The following is a 20,730-nucleotide window of genomic DNA, read 5'->3' as shown; positions in this document are numbered from 1 at the left end:
TAATTTAAAATTTGTTGTTTCAACTCTAAAATGTTTTCTAGTAAACCTCTAGCATGGTATATGTGTTACCTTCTTTTTCACTGGGACTTTTGGATTGAATAATTTGAAATACCTGCTAAGGTGTCCCATTGTATTAATTTGTTTGACTGATTGGGGGCTGATAATGCCAATCATCCTTTTATGATGTCTGTTTTCTCATCTGTAAAATGAGGCATTGATCTCCAAGGTTTCCAGTCCTGATAGGCTTAGCTCACAATTTTATTTCATAATAATTTTTATATTGGAACACTTTAGTTTTTTATAATTTTGAAGTTGCATTTGGATTCTGTATCCCCCAAAGAAACAAAAACAAAACCTTTACCATTTAAAGAAATAGAAACAAAAAGTAGAATTTGGGAAAGTGTAGAATACTGAGGTTGGGATTTACATAATAACAGTTCTGCTATAATCCTCCTATGCTTTAGAGGAGGTAATATGTTGTACTAGCCACAGTTTTGTAGCAACTTTGTGAGATCTTTATGGGCTCACAGCATGAAACTAGCAGCTGCAAATTCTCCTTGAGGCCAAAACACTAGTCATAACTAATCTGGCTTTCAATAGGGAAATCTATAATCTGTGAACTTTTAAAAACCCATGTAGCCTTGTCCCAGTGGCATATCGTTATTGAAATAATATTCTCAAATTTGCCCGCTTTGAGCAATATTTCATCAAATAGTTTCTTTTAAATCCCTATAAATAAAGGCCAAAAATTGTTTTTATTGCAATGAATGGATTGAAGTACCTATGAAGTACTTATGAAGTACTTCATAGGTACTTAAATATTTTGAGATAAAATGTATTCTGGCAGTGTATAAGATCTTTCTCAGTGCCTTCTATATTTTGTGTATTTTATCAGTGTAGCTTTTTTTAAAAAAATTTTTTGTTTATTTATTTATTTGGGGGAGCTAATTAGATTTACTTATTTATTTTTAAATTGAGTACTAGGGGTTGCTAAGCATGCACTGTACCACTTGAGCTATACCCTTCCCTCTGTTTTCTTTTTATTGACTTATAGTCAGTTTACAATGTTGTGTCAGTTTCCAGGGTAGAGCACAATTTTTCAGTTATACATGAACATACATGTATTCATTGTCGCTTTCTTTTTCACTGTGAGCTACCACAAGATCTTGTATATATTTCCCTGTGCTATACAGTATAATCTTGTTTATCTGTTCTGTATATGCCTGTCAGCCCTCTGTTATTGTTTAATTAAACTTTTTTTGAGTTGTAGATTTATGTGCAGTTGTAAGAAGTAATAAGTGCTCTTTCTTGCTGTGTGCCCTTTAGCCAGTTTCACAACTATGAAATTGACATTGATGTGATCTTATTCAAATTTTCCACTTTTACGTATATTCGTTTTTGTGTATGTCTGTGCATATTTCATTATGTGAAATTTTATCCCATGTATGGGTTTGTGTATCCACCACCACAGTCAAGCTATCAGTTCTGCCATGACAAAGACACTTCCTTTTATAACCACATCTGCTTTCCTCCTGCCCATTCCCCCAGGCCCTGACAACCACTCATCTCCACCTCTAAAATGTTGTCATTTCAAGAATTTGTATAAATGGAATCATATATAATGTAACATTGAAGATTGGCTTTTTTTACTCAGCATAATTAATTCCTTTGACAGTCATCTAAATTGTTTCATGTATCTATCAATAGTTCACTCGTTTTTACTGCTGAGTTATATTCCATGATAGGGATATTACCACAGTTTAACCATTTGCCCATTAAAGGATATCTGGGTTCTTTCCAGTTTTGACTGTTACAAATAGAACCATTATGAATGTTCATGTACAGTGTTTTGTGTGAACATGCCCAAAGGATGCAATTATTGGGTAATACAGTAATTACATGTTTAGTTTTATAAATGGTATCAATGTTTAACTACTTCCAATGAAATATGATAAGCCTACTTCTGTTCTTTTAACTTCCATTTTGAAAATTTCATTTTCTTGAGTATCAGATGGTGTCAGTTTTTAATCAAATATGATTTATAAAATTCATGATGAGACAGTCTATCCATATTTCTGCTCTTTCTGTTGTTCTTTGTTCCTTCATGATGCTTAAGGTTCCTTCTTTTATTACTTCCTTTTTATATGACAAACTCCCTTTAGCTGCACTTTAAAGGTAGGTCTGCTAGTGACAAATTCTTTAGTTTTCCCTCATTTGAGAATTTTTTATTTCCACTTAATTCCTGAGGGATAGTTTTGCCAGATAATTACAATGGCCAGTTCTTTTCGGGCAGGACTCCTGTTCAGTCCAGGGGAGAAATAAGCCTACCTGGGTAGGTTTCTGCCCCTACTTTATTCCTCCAGTTTTGGGTCCTTAAGAAGCCTGCTTTCCTCTTTCCACCTTTTAGAGTTCTTTGGTTGCTGTTTAGGTTATTTCCAGGGTTTGTAGTTGTACTTAGTGGGGAGGAACAGTAAATGTGAATCTTTGCCATGTTGTCTGGACCAGAAGTCCTCCTGTAAACTTTTTTAAATGTATTTTTTTCTGGCTAGGCTCATTGCTCTTGTTTGTTTATGAAATATGTTCTAGGGTTATTCAAAGCTCAATTGCATGAGAAACCTGTAAAATGGACAGTGCTAAAAAAGATTTCACAATATTCAAATATATTTTGCTGTTATTTAGAAAGCTTTCCCCCAACAAAGATTAAATCCTTCTAGGACATTAATTTTATTCACTGCAAAATATTCCAAGTTACTCTTATTTGCTGGAACTAGAGCCTTACTCTAAATCACTTCCTACATTTGGGGCCTTCGCAACAGTAACGGTTTTTGTGTGTCTGTTTTCTTTGTTATTGAATCTTCAGCTGCAGCAAGGAAAGATTCTGTCGCATCTCTATCTTACACTTACACATGCTCACATACAAAACTGAATCTGGTCCTGAGTACCCTAACTTTCTACAGACTTTTGCCATATTTCCACTGACCATATCAAACTATTTAGGCATTAATGCCAGCCTGGAGATAAGACTTCATCACATTGGCATGAATATTTAACATGGGGCAAGGAGGTGAATCAGTATTTTCCATGACCCTATTATTCATCTTTGAATGCACAGTACTTAGAGCAAGTTCTCAAGAGTTTCATGGATATGCAGTGGGAAATAAAAATTAGATAATTTTAAGGATTCGATAATGAAGAGGAAGGTGGGGATGCTTGTACTTACACATGTATAATAATTTTCCAAAGATATAAATTTTTTCCAGAATTTTTAATCTAGATATAAGTTAATATGTTTGAGGTACAAGATGTTGACCCCATAAGTTAATCTATTTACTTGATTTTTTTCAGTTTTACTCTAGCATTATTTTAATAAACTGGCAGAGTACTTTTAAATTGTTGGTATTTGTGCACTGCTTTATGTGATGTTCTTCTAAATTATGTATTTGTATATTGTTTTTGTTCATATGGTAAGGACAAGGAATAAAAAGATCTCTGAATTTAGTATTTTTTAATGTGAAAAATAACATTAAGTTTAATTTTGATTCATTTGGTTTAAATTTTTTGGGTATTAGTTTTTCCTAAGTCAGACCCTCTCCTCCCCCAGAATTGAGCAGTCATGTTACTAATATTTTGGAAATACCTTTTGACTGCTACATCTTGAAGTGATAATGTATTTTTCGTACACTTTATGTGATTAATTTATCCATGGTATCTTGGTAGAGCTGAAAGTGATTCAAGGGACTATCTATTTCAACTTAATTGCCTTTGGTAATTTATTATAATTAATGTGATAAAAGTAATAAAATGATGAGATATCTGAGAATATTCTTGAAATTCTAACTTAACTAGATTAAAGACAGATTTTGTGTTTATGGAAAAATGAAAGAAGAGTAAATTTAACATACAGTTTGGATTAAAGAATTAAATATGTGAGAGTATTTGAATAACAGGAAAGTAGAAGTTGTAAGAAATATTATGTGGAAATGCCAGTGGCAAAGTAAAAGGTAATTAATGTTTTCTATATTAAAAAAAGAGCTACTAAAAAAAAACTATCTTTAATAATAAAAGGAGATTAATGTGTGAGTTTCAAATGACTATTACTATCCTACTTTAGCAAATGAATCCCTTGTAGAAAAATAGAAAGAAATAAAGTTAATGAATGTATTTTGCCATAAGAGACTATGTTAACTCTTCTATATATCCTCCTGTTCATTAAAATTTGAGGCCACTTTTCTCATCATGATTTATACCTGTTTCTAAACTGGGAAGGATAAGGAGTTTATTTTGACTTCCAGTAATACTTACTTCCCCTCAAAGACCCCATTATCCTTGACTGCCCTTCCTGTTCTGTGTCTCATCCCTTCATAGTGAAGGTCTTAAGCAGCTCATCTTGTGAGAGATGGGAGCTCAGGGCCTGCATTTTGTCATTACCAAGCGAGCCTTTCTTTAAATCTCTTTCTAGTTCTCTTTTGTCTGCATTAATATACCTTCATCATTTTACTTTTTCATTAGTTTGCTTCATGTATCTCATTCTGTCCTTTGAATTTTAACCTTCTCATATTCTTGTATTTTAGGTGTATCTATTCTAAACAGTATATAGTTGGATTTTTTTTTCAGTCAGTTAATCTTTGTCTTTTATTTGCAGCATTTAATTTACTTTTATTATAAGTACTAATGTAATTTGTTTATGTCTGTCATCTTGTTTTATACTTTCTGTTTGTCTTACTTCATTTGTTTCTTTCACTTGTTTTCTTTTGAATTGACTGTTTTTATAATTCAGATTTTCCCTTCATTAATTTAGAAGTATATACTCTCATTTCTCTTCTCTTAGTTGTTACTTTAAAATTCAAACTTATCACAGTCAAAATTTGACACATACTTCTAGGAGTTTCCTTAAGTGAGTAGGGATCTTTTGATAGCAAACCTTTGATTCTTAGTTCGGAAATGTGTTTATTTCATCCTCAGTCTTAAAAGATTGTTTTTTCTAGATGTGCAGTTCTGAGTTAACTGTTACTTTCTTCAATATATTGAAGATATCTTCCCACTATTTTATGTCTTTAATTGTTGTTCTTAAGACGGCTGTCGGTCCAGTTGCTGCTCCTGTGAAGATAATCTGTTTTTCCTTTTCTAGCTACTTTGAAGAACTTTTTGTCTTCGGTGTTCTGCGCTTTTCACTATGAGGCATTTAGGTGTGGACTTCTTTTGGTTTCTCCTAGTTGGGATTTATTTGGCCCTTTAATTCTATGATTTGGTGTTTTTCATCTCTTTGAATGAATTTTCATACATTCCCTTTTCAGATATTATTTCTGCCCCATTCTTTCCATCTCTGTTTTCCTTCTAGATCTTTGATTAGAAATATGTTAGGTCTTCTCTATTTTTTAATCTTTTATATTCCCCTCCTTTTTTTAACCTTTTTAGTCTGCATTCTGTATCATTTCTTTAGAATTATCCTTATATTCCTTAATTTTCTGTAATCTGAGTCTAATCTGCCATATAATTTTTGTTATATTTTTCACACAATTTTTTTTGACCAGTTCAAATTTTTAATCTTCTTTATTTCTTGGTAAAACTGATACACTGAATGTTTTTTCCAAAGTAATTAATATATGTGCACGTTACTTTTCTTGACCTGCTCAAAAGTATTTTTTATTGAAATATAGTTGATTTTCAATATTATGTTATTTTAAGGTGTACAACATAGTGATTCAATATTTTCATAGTTTATATTCCATTTCAAGTTTTTATAAAATTTTAGCTATATTCCCTGTACAATATATTCTTGTAGTTTGTTTATTTTGTACATAGTAGTTTGTACTTTTTAATCCCCTACCCCTACCTTGTCCCTACCCTCTTCCCTCTTCCCACTGGTAACCAGTAGTTCTCAATATTTGCAAATCTCATGTAGACATTTTTAATCTGCAGAAAGTTTTATCTTATATTTTCTAAACAAGCATGGCATTTTATTAGAAAGCTATAGGAAACTCAACAATGTCTTCAAATAAAGTAATAGTGAATTTTAAGTAAATGGGCTATTAGAAAAGAAACCTATTCATTTGGAATTGAAAAACAGTGCTAATAGGTAGTAATAATATAAATAGTAAGTCTTACTATTATTGAATACTAACTATATTACAGGCACTGTGCAGATGACCTCATTTAATAGGTACATTACTATTTCACACATTCCTAACAACCAACTTAATTATAAATTTTTGTTTCATTTAACTCCTAAACTAGGTAAATAGGAGTCTTTAACTTCTAGAAAGGTGTTGAATAACTTGGCTCTTTTCTCTTGTCTACTCTTTAACAAAGGCTTTTTAGGATATAAATGGAAATTTACTGACAAAGAATAAAACTGCTTTCTAAGAATTTTTTCCCCAGAGAATATCTATGTCTCATAACTGAATTTCCACATAGGTAGAGATAGGTAGCAAGTGTTACCAATGCATTAATTTTGGCAATTTTTTAAAACTTTTCTATCACCTATAATCATTTAAATGAAGGAATTGCTTTCCCTCCAGATAGTCTATGTTCATGGACCTCAATCAAACATACGAGGGTCACATCGAGACCTTCTGTTAATTGCAGGTACTAAAAACAAGTTTAAAATTTTTCATGTTGCAGTTTGGAAAATTAAACAAAAGTGAGAGGAAGCTCAGTGAGACTAGGGAATAGCAGTGGTGAGCTGGGATGTACAGCCTGGAGAGTCAGGACTCCAAAGTTTGAGTTGGAAACTACAGTATAGGAACGAACCCTTAAGTTTTTTAAGTTTCTGGTAGGTTTTTGGTTTTGTAGGTTTTCCTGGAGGTGGTCAGTATCTCAGGGGTATGATTAAAAATGAAGATCCAATGAAATCTCAGGAGACAAATGTTTAAGCCACAGTGCCTGTTTATTCACCAATACTGTTAAGCGGACCAGATATTGAAAACAAATGTTAATCAGATAGGGTGTTTGAGTTTACTGATCAGCTCAATATACTCAAAATTGAAATTCTGGTTTTTTAAATAGGTATAAATTTATACCTGTTAATGTCAGAGGTATAGTTTGTAGGGCAATTATTCCATGCTAGGCATTTGAAATAGGATCCTGACTTATGCTCTTTTTTAGTTATCTCATAAATTGAGGCTCACATTATTTAAATGACTAATATGAATTCTTTTGCTAATAAGTGGCAGAAGATAGGTCTTCCTGAGTTTGAATATTCTTTATCTTAAACTGTGTTCTCTCTCTTCGGAAATCACAAGATTAACCATGAAATTAGAATGGGCTCGGGGTGGGAACAGGAAGGAGATAATTGCATAATCTTGATACCATGAGTGACAACTGGAGAACTCCACCTCCACAACAAGCACATACTTACAGCACATACCAGATTTCCAAGTTAATAGACGAGGAGCCCTTGGTCCTGTTGCTGGAGGCACACTGCCAGGCCTGTTCTCTTGAACACGAACACTCTCTTTTACAGTCATCCCCATTCTTTTAATACATTCTTTATTCTGGCAAGATTCTAACACAACTTACTAGAAGTTAACTCTCTCAGCTGTGATCACATTTTAGTCATGATTTTCAAAAGTTTTGGAATTGTAGTTAGGAGACCTAAATTATATTCAGGTGAGTTTCTGACATTTTCCAGTCATTATCACTTTGGACAAGTCACTGAACTCGATTTCTACATTGTTTACATTAATCATCTGAATCTAGCACTTTTTTAATGCAGGGGTTGGCAAACTTTTGCAGTAAAGGGCCACATGGTAAGTATTTGAGGCTTTGCAGTCCAAGAGGCAAAATGGAGGATATGATATTAGGTACTTGTATAAGTAAGAAAACTCTTGTGTCACTCTGCCTTGTTTGCCTTTCATGGGTCTTCTCATTTTGTGGGTATGTTTTGTGCTCAGTTGCCATCAGCTGGAGCTATTCTTGAGACAGAGGAAAGAGACCTGACAGGCAGGACAGGCTGGGTGACCACTGTGGTCAGTTTCCTCTTTGACACAGTGGCATTCAGGTCCCTGTGCAGTCTTCTTTCCTCCTGGAGAATCCAGCTGTCTCATCATAATTCAAAGGGTTTTTAGTAAACAGACCACATCCTGTGATATCCTCCCCCCCTAAAAAAATTAAAAATACTTGGAAACTTCATGATTGGAAGTTAAAGAATAATTCTAAGATAGCTTGAGGGCCAAAGAAAAAGTCACAATGGAAGTTAGAATTAAATTAGAGTATAAAACTACTTCCAAGGTAGTAGAGTAAAACAATAGAATGAAAAAATACTACGATTCAGTTCAATAAGAGGCAAGAAAAGAATGAGAAAGACATAGAAGAAGGACAGATAGAAATGTTGACATAATGGCAAAAATAAAATTTCAGAATATCTTTATAATAAAAGCAAGTGAAGTATATAGTCCAGCTGAAAGGTAAAGGTGGTCAGACTGGCTATAAACGAAAATCCTATCACATGTTGCTTATTTGAGAACTGTCTAAAGTTAAGAAAATAAAAAACTTAAAAATAAAATGATAAAAGTAACATAGGAAGAAAAGATTAACACCTAAAAGAACATTGAATAGGTATATTAATATTAGAAAAAACACGCTGTAAGGCAAAGATATTACTGAAAAAAAAGGACTAGTAGATAATGATCAAAAGGTTTAATTTGCTAGCATAACATGGTAATTTTAGATGTGTACATAGACCCAGAAGTATAAAGCAAAAACTAACAATTACAAAGAGAAAAAGACAAACTTACTATAATGGGAGAATTTTAGTGCCTCTGTTTTTATAACTCTAGTAGATAGGAAATGATGTATATAAGAATTTCAGTAATACAAATAAGCTTGATTTAATAGATATGTAGAGAGAAGAGCGTACAACAGCTGCAAATTACATATTTTCAACACATAGAACATCTATAAAAAGATGTTTCAAGGGATAACCTAAATTTTGATATTGAATTAGAGATTAAAGTCAGCCTTTTGAATGCAGAGCTTCTTATTTTGATATATTGATACAAATGTTTTTCTAATTGAAAAAATGTTTCATATTTGCTAAATACAGTGTTTTCTATATATAAAATACTGTGATATTTACCCATCTGTTCTTTTTTTTAATTTGTTAATAAAGTAATGATAGCTGACTGAACACTGCATAACAGTTTTTAAAATTATAATGGGAAACATAGTGGAATCTGTGTAATGTAATACGGTGAGCATGGACTCCAGGTTTGAATTCCTACTAAGCTACCTACCAGCTCTGGGGGCTGAGGAAAGTTACTTAACATCTCTAAGGCTATAACATGAGTATAATAATAACCTCTTTGTAGGGTCATGAGGAACAAAAGAGATACTGTGTGTTGAGTGCTTGGTACCAAACCAATCACTACTACTATTTCTTTTTTTATTACCTAGGATATTTACTGCATCTGCAAAGTATTGGTCTCAAATTAAGTGAGCATTTTTAATTCCTAAGATATATGATTAAGTATTACATATATTATAACTCTCATCCCTTGTATTGCCACCAACAGTTACAGATCACCAAGTCTCCAGATCTTTTCTTTTTGCCATTGCCGGCCCCTTTTTCTCTTGGCCTACAGGAGAAGAAGATAAGAAATTAGGAGAAGAAAATGGGCTAGTCAAAGAATTTTCGCTGTTGAATCAGCTTTGGATTTCACAGCACTTCATACTTTCGTTGGCGTTATGAACGTGGAGTTATTTTGTATTTTGATTTTGACCTGTTAAAATACACTTTTGCTTTTGCCAGTGTTAAACCTTCCCGTGTTTTCCTGACTACCTAATTGGTGATCAGTTTTAAAGCAAGACTAAGCCCAGGTCTGAAGGATATATCTATCTCTGGTCTAATCAGCTACCGAACTTCTAAAAAGGCCCACTTTCACATTTTAACTGCGTGATTTTCAAGAGAGTGCAGATTTGATATTCTGAGATATTTAGATAGAAGCTTGATAAAATTTTTATGTAGAGAAGCAGTGTGCTTTGTTTATAGTTTTTAAAGGTTAGCAGTCATGTGTGTAAGTCATTAAAGAAACACGTCTATCTCTAGTGGAGTCCTTAAAGATTGATTGTTAATTTGATTAACTAGGACTTTAAACATATGTACAAATTTGTGAATACAAATTTCAAAGTAGTCATCTTCTTTGCAGGTGTTTTTTTGAATTCAGTTGTATCTCTTTATCAAAGGAACTGTAAAATGTTTCAGAAACAAGAGCATCACGTAATCTCATTAAACCATTTTCTCATAGGGGGGAGGATATAGCTCAAGTAGTAGAGCGCTTGCTTAGCATACACAAGGTCCTGGGTTCAACCCCCAGTATCTCCTCTAAAAATAAACAAATAAGTGAATCCAAGTACCTCCCGCCCAAAAGATAAATCCAAAAAAGAAAAAAACCATTTTCTCATAAAAATGCTTTCTTATTTTTAGATTACCTCTTTAGTGACCCTTCAGCTATTAACCCTGGTTGGCCATGACGATCAGCTTGATGGACCAAAATATAAATGCACAGTGTCGCTAGACTTCATCAGAGCTATTGCTAGGTAAGCACAGAATAATTGTTAATGCAAAATGTCTTGAATTATGTAAATGATACACTAAATATAAAAATTAATCTTCTTCCTAATGTAATGTCGTTAGTCATTTAAGCAAGAAAAGATCATTTAAGTGCCAAGAGTGAGTAAGTTTCACTGTAGAATGAACCCTCTCATCAAATTTACAAATGACATAAAATTGGGAGAAGTAGCTAACATGTTATATGGCAAAAATCAAGATTCTGAAAGACCTTAACAGACTGGAGTAATGCAAGTAGAGTAGGATTTAAAGTAGGATTTAGTACATTTGCATTTGAATTTATATAGTAAATCGGTGTTAAGTCAATTAAAAAAAAATAAACGCAAATGTACTAAAACAAGACAGAAGAGAGACCGCAGCCTACTGAAAAAGGAAAGACAGGATGGGCACCGATGTAGGTAGTTGAAGGAGTTCTCGACTAGTAAGTTTCAATTTTGTTCGGTAGATTGGGATCTCTCTTCCTATCTGAAGTGGATTCTTCCCCTTATGCTCTCAATTCCATCTCCTCCCTTTCCCCAGAACCTTTTCCAGTCCTCAGACTGTCCTCTCAGTAGCCCCTGACACTGTTGACCACTCTCTTGTTTTTAAAAAACTCTTCTTTTAGATCTCATGATTCCAGTCTTCTGGTTTTCATCTTTATTCTTTGGCTGTTTCTTCTAAAGCTCATTTGCCAGCTTATCCTGCCCACCTGACCTTTAAATGTAGTGGTTCCTTGAGGCTTGGCTCTTTTTCTCTTCTCATATTATATTTTTTCCCAGACAATTTTAGCTGTACCTCTGCCTTCAACAATCGTCTGTGTACATGTCTATATACTAATCTTCCCTAATTTTTAAAGGCCAAGCCTTTTTTCTAATATTCTTGACCTTTATTGGATGTTTCCCACCTATATCAGTATATTTCCAAAACTGAACTCAGGAATTCCTACCTGTACTTCTGCCCTCCAGAAAAAAAGGAATGACACAGCTTTCCTCCAGTGTTCCCTATTTCAGTCGTTAGCCCTGCAGTCTGCCATGTTGCACAGGCCTGAAAGCTGGGAGTCATTCTTGACATCTCTCACTCCCACACTCCCAGTGTCCAAGCATTAGTCCTGCCCCTGCTTTTGTGTCCAGCCATACCTGCCACACACGTCTTCTCCCCTAGTCATTTGTACTTTAATAATCACTCTGACTTCTTTTAGTTCTTTATATTCAGCATTCTTTATCTGCAGCACTTTCCAACTCATCCTCCCTTTTATCTAGATAACTGTTGTGTAGCCTTTAGTTTTCAGTTTAAATGTCTATTCCTTGAAGAAGCCATCTCAAACATGCTATGACCCCCATTACTCCCCCCTACACCACCCCCACACACGTACACTGCACACAATTAGTTATACAGGTCCCCTTGTCTTCTGAGACTTTTCATTGTTTTAATTAAATAATTAATTCAATAATTAGAACTCATCTTTCTTCTTACAGTGTAAGTCCATGAAGTTCAAAGCAGAGACTGCATCAGTTGCTGCCTTATCTCAAACCTAGAACAATGCTTTAAACTTAATATACAAAATATTGCATGTTTTATTAAATCATGATTAGCAGTAAAACTTCATGTGAAAGGGAATAGTTGTGGACTTGTCTTTGAGGGCAGCAAGAAGAAGGGAGCTACTTAGGAGACAGAGTTTCATTCCAAATTGATACTTGGTGGAGGTTGGAGATCCTAAGGATAGTTACCAAAGATGAAGTAGGTAGCCCCAGTCCCCAGTTCCAGACATCTGTGACAGAGAATAGACAGATCACTGGACACCACCTAAATGTCCAAAATAGGGAATGGACCAGTACTTTATTATATATTCTTATAAAAAGAAACCATTATGCAGTTATTTAAAATCAATTTTGAAGGATAAAAACATAGGAAAATACTCATGATACAAACTTAAGTGGATAAAGCAGTGATATAAAAAGTTGTATATACAAGAAAGGTAGAAAAACCTAAGGGAAGGAAGTAATAGTCAAAATTGTCAGTTGCTGCCAAGAAATTAGGCAGAGTCCATCTGTTTTAATAATAAAGCCGTCATTCGTAACTTTCTTAGGAGCACTTTCAGGAATGCAGTGCAGTAGAAGTCAGTGCATTTAAACAGTATTTATAAGAAAGTTGATGCAGCAAATAGAATGCTTTTTACTCACTTAACGCATATTATGTTGTCCATTATAATCACAGGTTAGCTTTGAGGATGTAGCAAGAAGTGTAACAAACAGATTTGTATCCTATCCTCATGAACCTATACTCTAAAAAATTTTTGCTATAAAGAGGGAGAGAGGATTGTTACCTACTAAACAAGTTGTGGGGCCATGGGAGGGTTATTATTTTTTAAAGATTTAAGTATATTTAAATGCTGATGGGAAAGAACTTGTAGAAAAAGAGAGTCAGTGATACAAAAGAGAGATACTATTTTAAGCATGAAGTCTTTGAAATGGTATATAAACATGGGGTTTATAAACATGGGGTTTACAAACATGAGTTAAAGAAATAGCCATAGATGAGAGAGGGGAGTCCTTTTACATTGTAACAAGAGGAAAAGGTCAGTTCAGATAGTGCTGAATTTGGAGATTTGGTGGCAAGAAGTTGAAGGAGTTCTGATCTAATGTCTTCTATTTTGCCTGTAAAGGAGGAGGCAAAATTGAGACTAAGGAAAGAAGTACTAGCAGTTTGAGAGGAGTATGGATATTTGAAATAGCTGCCATGGGGAATGGAAGAAAGTGCTAACAAGGAAAGCAACTTGCTGGGAGTGTTGAAGACCTGTTGAGGTTCCTGACCTTGAATTTACAGTGGCACCAATCTGTGAAACTTGTGATCTTCTCCAGCAGCATTCCATATGCTGGGTACTGGGACAGCAAAGGGGTGTAATTGAAATCACACAGGATTGGGGTTTTGCCAGGTGAATTCAGTGGATGCTAGCAAGTGAATGCTTGAAGTGAGAAACCATGGAGTCTAAGCTAGAAAGGGAAGGAAGGAAGTAAAGCCAGTAGAGGGCTAATAATATTTAACTGCCTGGCACATAATACCCAGTAATTATTTGTAGTTCAAGAGAAAGCAAAGAGGTTTGTGAATTGGCTGTCTCAAGATGTTCCAGATTGCTTAAAGGAAGAGATAGTGGGTCAGAGTGGAATGTCTGAATTTTTGTTTTTAGAGATAGACCACTTCTGAGTGTGATCATGAGAACAGAAGAGAAGACCATTGGAGGTAAGAAAGGTAGGTGTGCAGTGAAGTCACTAAGAATGATGCAGATCCTGGGATGGAGAGGAAGACTGAACTGGGTGCTCCATTTTTCACTAAGAGATGCTGACAGGAGTACAGGATGGTTAGTGGAACAGTCAATCTCAGAGGAGTGGAGCTTTTTGCACAAGGGCACTAACCCCATCAGACAGGACTGTCTGGGCTACGGTAGAGTCTAACCTCATTGGAAAGAGCTGAAGAGGAGTCTGCATCTTTCAGGGGGAGCCAACTTTTTTCAGTTAAGCCTGGAAGAGAAAAGAAAAAATTCATGGAAGAGGTAGAAGACATAAGAGAACTTTACTGACCAAGGGACAGTGGAAAGATTGGGACAAAGAGGCAGTAGGAGGCTGGTCCCAGAAAGGGAGCATAGAATATGGAGATAGAGTATGGGAGAAGACAAATGACAAGAAGCTTATTAAATACTAAGTTTCTTATCCTTGAGTTATTCTTAATGTGAGTGGTAGTTACAAGTTTCTATTTTTTTTCCCTGCACAGTCAGTGGGAAGACACTACAAGATAACTTAAGACTGCAACTCAGAGTTGTACAATTGCAGATTATCCAGAGAAACAAGCTAAAAAAGAAAAACTCAAACTGTCCACAAAAGTGAAAGGAAATAAAATAGTATCCCATGAGAAAAAAGTATTTCAGTGTAGTAAAAGCATCAACAAAGTAAACTAAAAAGATAATGGCAAAATTAAATCCTTAGATATGTGCCGTGTAATTAATTTGTATTAAAGTATTCTAAATTCTGATTTAAGAATTACTCCTAGGCAGATTGCTACCAACATTATTTGTGTTTAGCCTGTTTATTTCTAAGTGCTTACTTAAGAAAATAATTCATTTGGGTTCAGTGAGAATCTCCTGTAGTATATACAAACTATCTTAAATACTAAAATACTTATACTCTTAAAATTGTATTTATGTGAATCTAATATATATCTGAAGCCGTGGAAAGCCAGAGAAAGTATATGTGAAGTACAGTAAAGTTTTTTAAGTTAAAAATTTCTTTACATTGTCTCCAAGTCCTTTAAAGGACAAAGTAGCTTTGAAATATGTGACTTAAGTTTTGAGGTTGCCCTTGTGGTTATTCTGTGTCTTAATATATGTGGGGATCAGTTGGTAAGTCACCTGTTTATATTGGGGGATGAAGGGATGATAGAGAAAGGTAGTCATACATCTTGGGTAGTAAATGTTTCTTAAAGGAATGATCTTGCATATTCAGTAGAATGATGAATTTCCAATTCATTTAAATTTTTTAAAAAGTCCAAAATCTTAACTGTATGATTCAGTTTGCTTGAGTACTTCCCAGTGGCAAAGCAGAGGAATGTAGTGAAGCTTTTATAAATGCTTTGTATTTTTAAGTGTTTAAGTGTTTTTAGTGTTTAAATTGCTTAGTGTTTTTAAGTCAGTCCATTCATTCTATAAAGAAAAGTTCATTGCACAAACTGTGCTACAGTTAAACAAATAGATTATTAGGTAAGATAAAGGAGTACTACCACTAACAAATCAGTGTTTTCATTTGTTTATATTCTGGTTCATTATACAAACATTTCTCTGTAGCTATCACAACGTAGTTGCAATTCTCTGTTCTCTTTTCCCCACTTAATATTGTCCTAGTATTGAAATTTTAATTGTTTTATTCTTAACTTCTTCCAAACTTTTTCTTTTCCACTCAATGCAAAAAAAGAAAAAAAAATCCCCCAAACAATAAAACTTAACATTAGATTTACTTAACTTTAAGACCCAAAGTTACTGTGGGGAAATGTACCCAGAAAGGTGTACAAATTCTGCTTTCCTTTTTGCCTGTGATTAAAAAGAACCTACTATATTTCCTTCCAACATCTTCTAAAAAGAGATTTTTTTAACTAATCATGAAAAATCTTATGACTTTTTAAAAAAAATGATTGTTAGTGATACCTTGTTACTAATAAATTTGGGGGGGTTCTAGATTTGAATGAAAGAAAAGCACATAAAATAAATAGCCTTATGTTACATTAATGATACCTTTTGTATCTTTATGCCTGAGATAATGTTTTTTATTTTAGTAACTATTTTTAGTTGTTTTATTACTGCTAATGATAACAGGATTGTTTTGGCAGTTTTTATACAATTTGGAAAGTTTTAGATTCTTCAGAGAGGCACTATTGTAGTGAAACAAAGTAGTCTTCATTCCAGCATTAGGTACCACAATAGCCATAGCATCTCATTTGAACTATTTTTAAATGTTTTCATAATCGGTCTCTATAGTTCCCCATTCAAAATTTTTGAAAGTATTTGATGTCAGTTATTTGCATAGAAACTTTTTTAAAAATGTATTGCAAAATGATAGACAAAAACACTAATTGATGATGGTTTAATAAATAAGAGCATGCAATTAGTGAATCTCTAAAAGGCTGTTCTCACATGGATGATTATTTTTGCAGAATTGAATACTTTAAGGCTTTAATTTTATACTTATTACTAGATCATTATATCTAATTATTTTGGCCATTTATTCAAATAATAAACCTCCAAGTCTGAATATTTATAGTGAAGAATGAGTTTAGAGAAAGAAAAATAATTATATGTCTCTGTCTCCTGCTATTTTGTTCTGCCTGCCATTAGAGTACAAAAATATACATTCACATCGTCTGCATCGTCTGTTTGTTGTATCGTATTCTTGGATCATACAGATTTAGTTACAATACACACACAGGTCAGCCAGTGTTAAAAGACTGAAAAGAATGAAAACTACAGATGAGGACAGATGAGCTATGTATTATGTAATAATAAAACAGGTGTTTTGGAAGATAAACAATGTTCAAGAGCAAAGAAGATTTAAATACTTTTGCATCTCTAATTACTTTATTCTGGTTATTAGACAAAAAGCAAATAGCTTTCAAATGAAATCCAAACTTTCCATAGTATAATTGAAATACAGAATGTTGCATAGTTCTAACTTCATTTCCTTTTTTTAGAAAAGCAAACTTTATTCATTGGAGAAGAAACTTTTTAAAGAAACTCTGTTCCTAGTGACATTTTAAAAAATTAACTTCAGTTCTATCATGGTGCTTTTGACAGCACCATAGGACTGTTCAGCATTAGTTGTGAATTATTTTGCATGTGCTTTTCAGAATCATATATAAAAAGCTGAGCAGTCTAGGGGATGCTAACATATTATCTGTTTTTGTTTATAGGACGGTGAACTTTGACATAATAAAATACTTATATGATTTCTTGTGAAAACAAGCTTCAAAGCCATATGGACACTGTGACAATGACTAAGCCAAGCTGTGTTCATCCAACTACTCAGCTGGCCAGGGAGAGGAGTTCTTTGGCTCTATTGGATTTGTCCAGACAGGTGCTGGCCCAGCATGGAATCTGATGAAAATACTCTGATTGGTCTGGGTGAATGTGAGCAGAAGACTATTTACCAGGGACCCTGGAGTATTTGGAAGGAACGTGTTAATTATAAACAGCAGGGTTTGAGCACAATCTGTTCTACTCTTAATGATGTTATCTTAACACTGAAATTGCCTGAAACCCATTTACTTAGGACTACATTTTGCTCTGTGAACTATCCCCTGCGCTTTGAGCATGCCAGCAGCCCTTGTATATAAGCCCAGTCTTTTCACTTCCTCTCCACAGGAGCCTCTGCAGTTGCTTGCCAAAGCAGATTTTCCTAAGGCCACCACTTTAAAAGATCGTAGTTGCAAAATATAATAAATAGAAGTTTAAAAAAAATCCAGGTTAGTATATGCTTATCTTTCACCCTGATTTTCTCAAAAGGCAAGGTAGTTGAATCCGCTATCAGCCAGTTTTCCACCTTGATAACTGCGGTGTGCTTAGGTGAGGTTTATATGGTCCCTCGTGAAATTAACCACCCAACTTAGCTTTTTAATCTGCGTAATGGTTTTCTTTTCTTTTTTCAGTCACTGGCTTTTAAGAGTTCCACAATAAAATTTTTTCCTGTTATATCAATTATGAAACTTGGGTCTGATTTTCTTATCTATTCATAGTTTTGAAGAAGCTTTTTGTTACCATTTAAATGCTTAAAAATTGTTTTGAGCAGATTTAAAGCACTTAAGTTACAGAGCCTAGTTTAAATTTGTCGCATTTTATTCTTTCATTCCTTTTCTGAAGAAAAATTCTCACAATAGGCATTCCCAGATAGGCCTCTGAATGTAGTGACTGACACTTTCTGGATCAAAGAAGACAAGCGGTTGTCTCCTTGCATTTTTTAGAGGTGCTGAGTAGAGGGAGAAGGAATGAAATTCCTTTTTGCCTCCCTACATAAGATAGCAAGGAGCACCCTCACCCTATGTCCCTTGTCCCACAGAAGATGGTGAAATTTTGTGTTCCACAAGATGTTCAGAGAAGCCAGGACAGGGAAGAGCCATGTGCATTGCAAGTTCAGAATTAGGTTTCCTGCACATAGAAACCTGTGTATCACTCAAGTAGAAAGCAGTTAGGGTAGCTGACTCAAGGAAGAGCAATGCCACTTGGGGAAATTTTCAGCCCCTCATAGTTTGCTATGAAATGTCAGGTCTGCTGTGCAGCCTTCTGGGATAGCCTGAGACCAATCTGCATTTTGAGGGAAGAACTCTGGAATATGAGAAGGGAAATAGAGAACTGGGGAAGACAGAAAGGAGGCAGGGTTTCTTGTAACTGACTCTCGATGCCTTCTCACTGCTGCCCACCCGTCTCCTGCCCAGTACCTTGCTTATCTTGTACTGCCCCACACTGTGCTGCCAGCCCCACGTGTGATTTCCCTGCAAAACACCTTCTAACCACATTTTCCCTTCCTCTGACTGGGCCATCCGAACTTTGTCTTGTAATTTACTTACTAATGGCTTGCTAAATGACTCACTAACTAATTTGATTAATTTATTTAAATGAAATCTAACAGGCCTTAATATGGGTATTAGCATTTTAACAGGGGTCATCTGCAAATGAATTTCCTAATTGGAAGATATAAATCTCCAATTGCAGGAGGGAGTCTAATGATGAGAATGATACTGGCTGGTGGGCCAGATATTTCTGTTAAGAGAGGAGGCACTGAAATTGTACTCAGCATCTATTCTACCTACATCTTAAAACGGTTGGGTGGTAGAAGAAGGAAGTTATTTTACCAAAGGTATGGATTCTTGCTTTTTATACAAGGGTGATCCTCCATTTTAAAAAGTCTTCTTCCAATTACCATGACTCAGATATATATAGATGGAGACCTTACTCTCCCTTTTACTGTGAAGTCAGTCTGTTTGTTTATATTGAACTATAATCTGTGTACAATGTTGTGGTAATTTCTGGTGTACAGCACAGTGATTCAGTCAAGTCAGTGTAAATCCCTGAATCAGTCTTCACTGCTGAAGCAGTTCCTTTTCAGTAACTCAGGAAGGGATTCTGATCCAACAATCCTCTTTTCATTGAGCCCAAAAAGGGGTCGTCTCTGGAGCAGCAGTTAAGAATTGGGGCTCTGGAGTTGGCCTGTCTTTATCAAATACCAGCTCTGTCTCTAGGAGCTGTGTCACCGTAGGCAAATCCCCAAATCTCTCTCTGCCTCTGTTTCCTCACCTGTATGGCGGAAAGTAGATCTTCTCTCATAGAGTTGTTTAGAGAATTAAGTTAATTTTTATATCTAAGGCAGTAGATCTCAACTGGAGGCAGTTTTGCCCACCAGGGAATGTTTAGTAATTTCTGGAGATATTTTTGATTGTCACAGCTGGGTGTGTAGGGTAGGAGAGGGTAGAGACCTGGGGTTCTCCTAGACATCCTAAATGCATGTCTCACCAGGGAATTATCTGGTCCAAAATGTCAGTAGTGCCAAGGTTGAGAAATCGTGATCTAAGTAAAGTACATGACACATGTTAAGTGCTCAATAAATGTTAGCTATTATTCTTACCGTGAACTATTTGTGGCCTAGAAAGTAGGTGAGGGAATGTGGCAGCATTCCAACTAAAAAGAGCAGGTGTCCTCTTACCTAGCCATATCTAGAAAACTTACTTCTTGTTAAAATTGTTTGAATTATTCAAATGGACACAATACGTTGGATTTTTATTTTTAGATTTGAAGGATTTTCTACTGGATTCTAATTCACACACAGGTTTCATTACTTATTTTTCAGGATCTTCTTGAATAGTCGAAAGCATGATCTGAGAATGATCAAGTCAGAGAGCAGGTGACTGAGGAATTACATTGTTTGCCCTCAAGGTGTGATGGCTGAACAATTAGTGGTATACCTCCAACAGATTTAGTTAACCAACAACTGTTTAATGTAATTAAGGTGGTCTGGAGCAAGGAAAGCTCAGCGTAAGAAGAAACCTCCTTTGTTTCTTGAAGGTATGCCATATTCTGCTTGTGCTATGCAAAGAAAAGTAAAGTAATGGACCAAGTCCAGGAATAACGCATCCCTTATTGCATTACTCAGTCTCTAAAATAGTAGGTAAAATGTAGCAACTGCCCGGTGTGCAATCAGGGCTGTAATAGCATCCTCCACTTTAACCCGAACTCTTACACTATTTTGTACCATAATTGCATTTCATGCCTTTATCCATCAACAGAGACTTGGATTGGAGGTAATTAACCCGAAGTTGATATTATTCAGCTTCATCCCCTACATTGTGAAAGCTTCATCTACTATAAAGTGTGACTATCATATGTAAAATAGTTTCGATGATTTTGCATGTAATTTCACTCTGCTGACATAATTTGCTTTCAAAAATGCTTAGTAGAGCTCAGAGAAATCAGTCCTATCAAGATTTCAACATTTCACTCAAATTTGCTGTTAAATGCCCTGAATACACAGTTAGTGTTCATTTTCCAGCAGTGGCACATTCATGAAGCACAGTTTGAGAAGTAGAAATTTGGTAGAGCAGAGAAAATTATAATCAATTCATTCATTTAACTGCATGTTGATGCACAATAATGATGGGAA

General features: G+C 34.8%; 1 protein-coding gene across 2 annotated transcripts in view; it reads left to right on the top strand.

Annotated features, from left to right (window-relative positions):
* The window catches only part of ORC5 (origin recognition complex subunit 5), a 69,610-nt gene extending 51,825 nt beyond the window's left edge, over nt 1–17,785 (top strand). Inside the window, exons 13-15 of one of the 2 annotated variants that reach the window (XM_010984814.3) lie at nt 10,424–10,536; nt 13,731–13,792; nt 16,994–17,785. In XM_010984814.3, coding sequence (XP_010983116.1) covers nt 10,424–10,536; nt 13,731–13,792; nt 16,994–17,001 — 183 coding nt within the window. In that variant the 3' untranslated portion in view covers nt 17,002–17,785. The remainder of the gene's footprint in view (nt 1–10,423; nt 10,537–13,730; nt 13,793–16,993) is intronic. The other variant, XM_010984815.3, reaches the window with a different exon arrangement.
* Nucleotides 17,786–20,730: the final 2,945 nt, after the last annotated feature.

This window comes from Camelus dromedarius, chromosome 7 (assembly GCF_036321535.1).
Source record: "Camelus dromedarius isolate mCamDro1 chromosome 7, mCamDro1.pat, whole genome shotgun sequence".
NCBI lineage: Eukaryota > Metazoa > Chordata > Mammalia > Artiodactyla > Camelidae > Camelus > Camelus dromedarius.
Note: the sequence above shows the minus strand (reverse complement) of the source record. Positions and strands in the feature narration are given on the sequence as shown.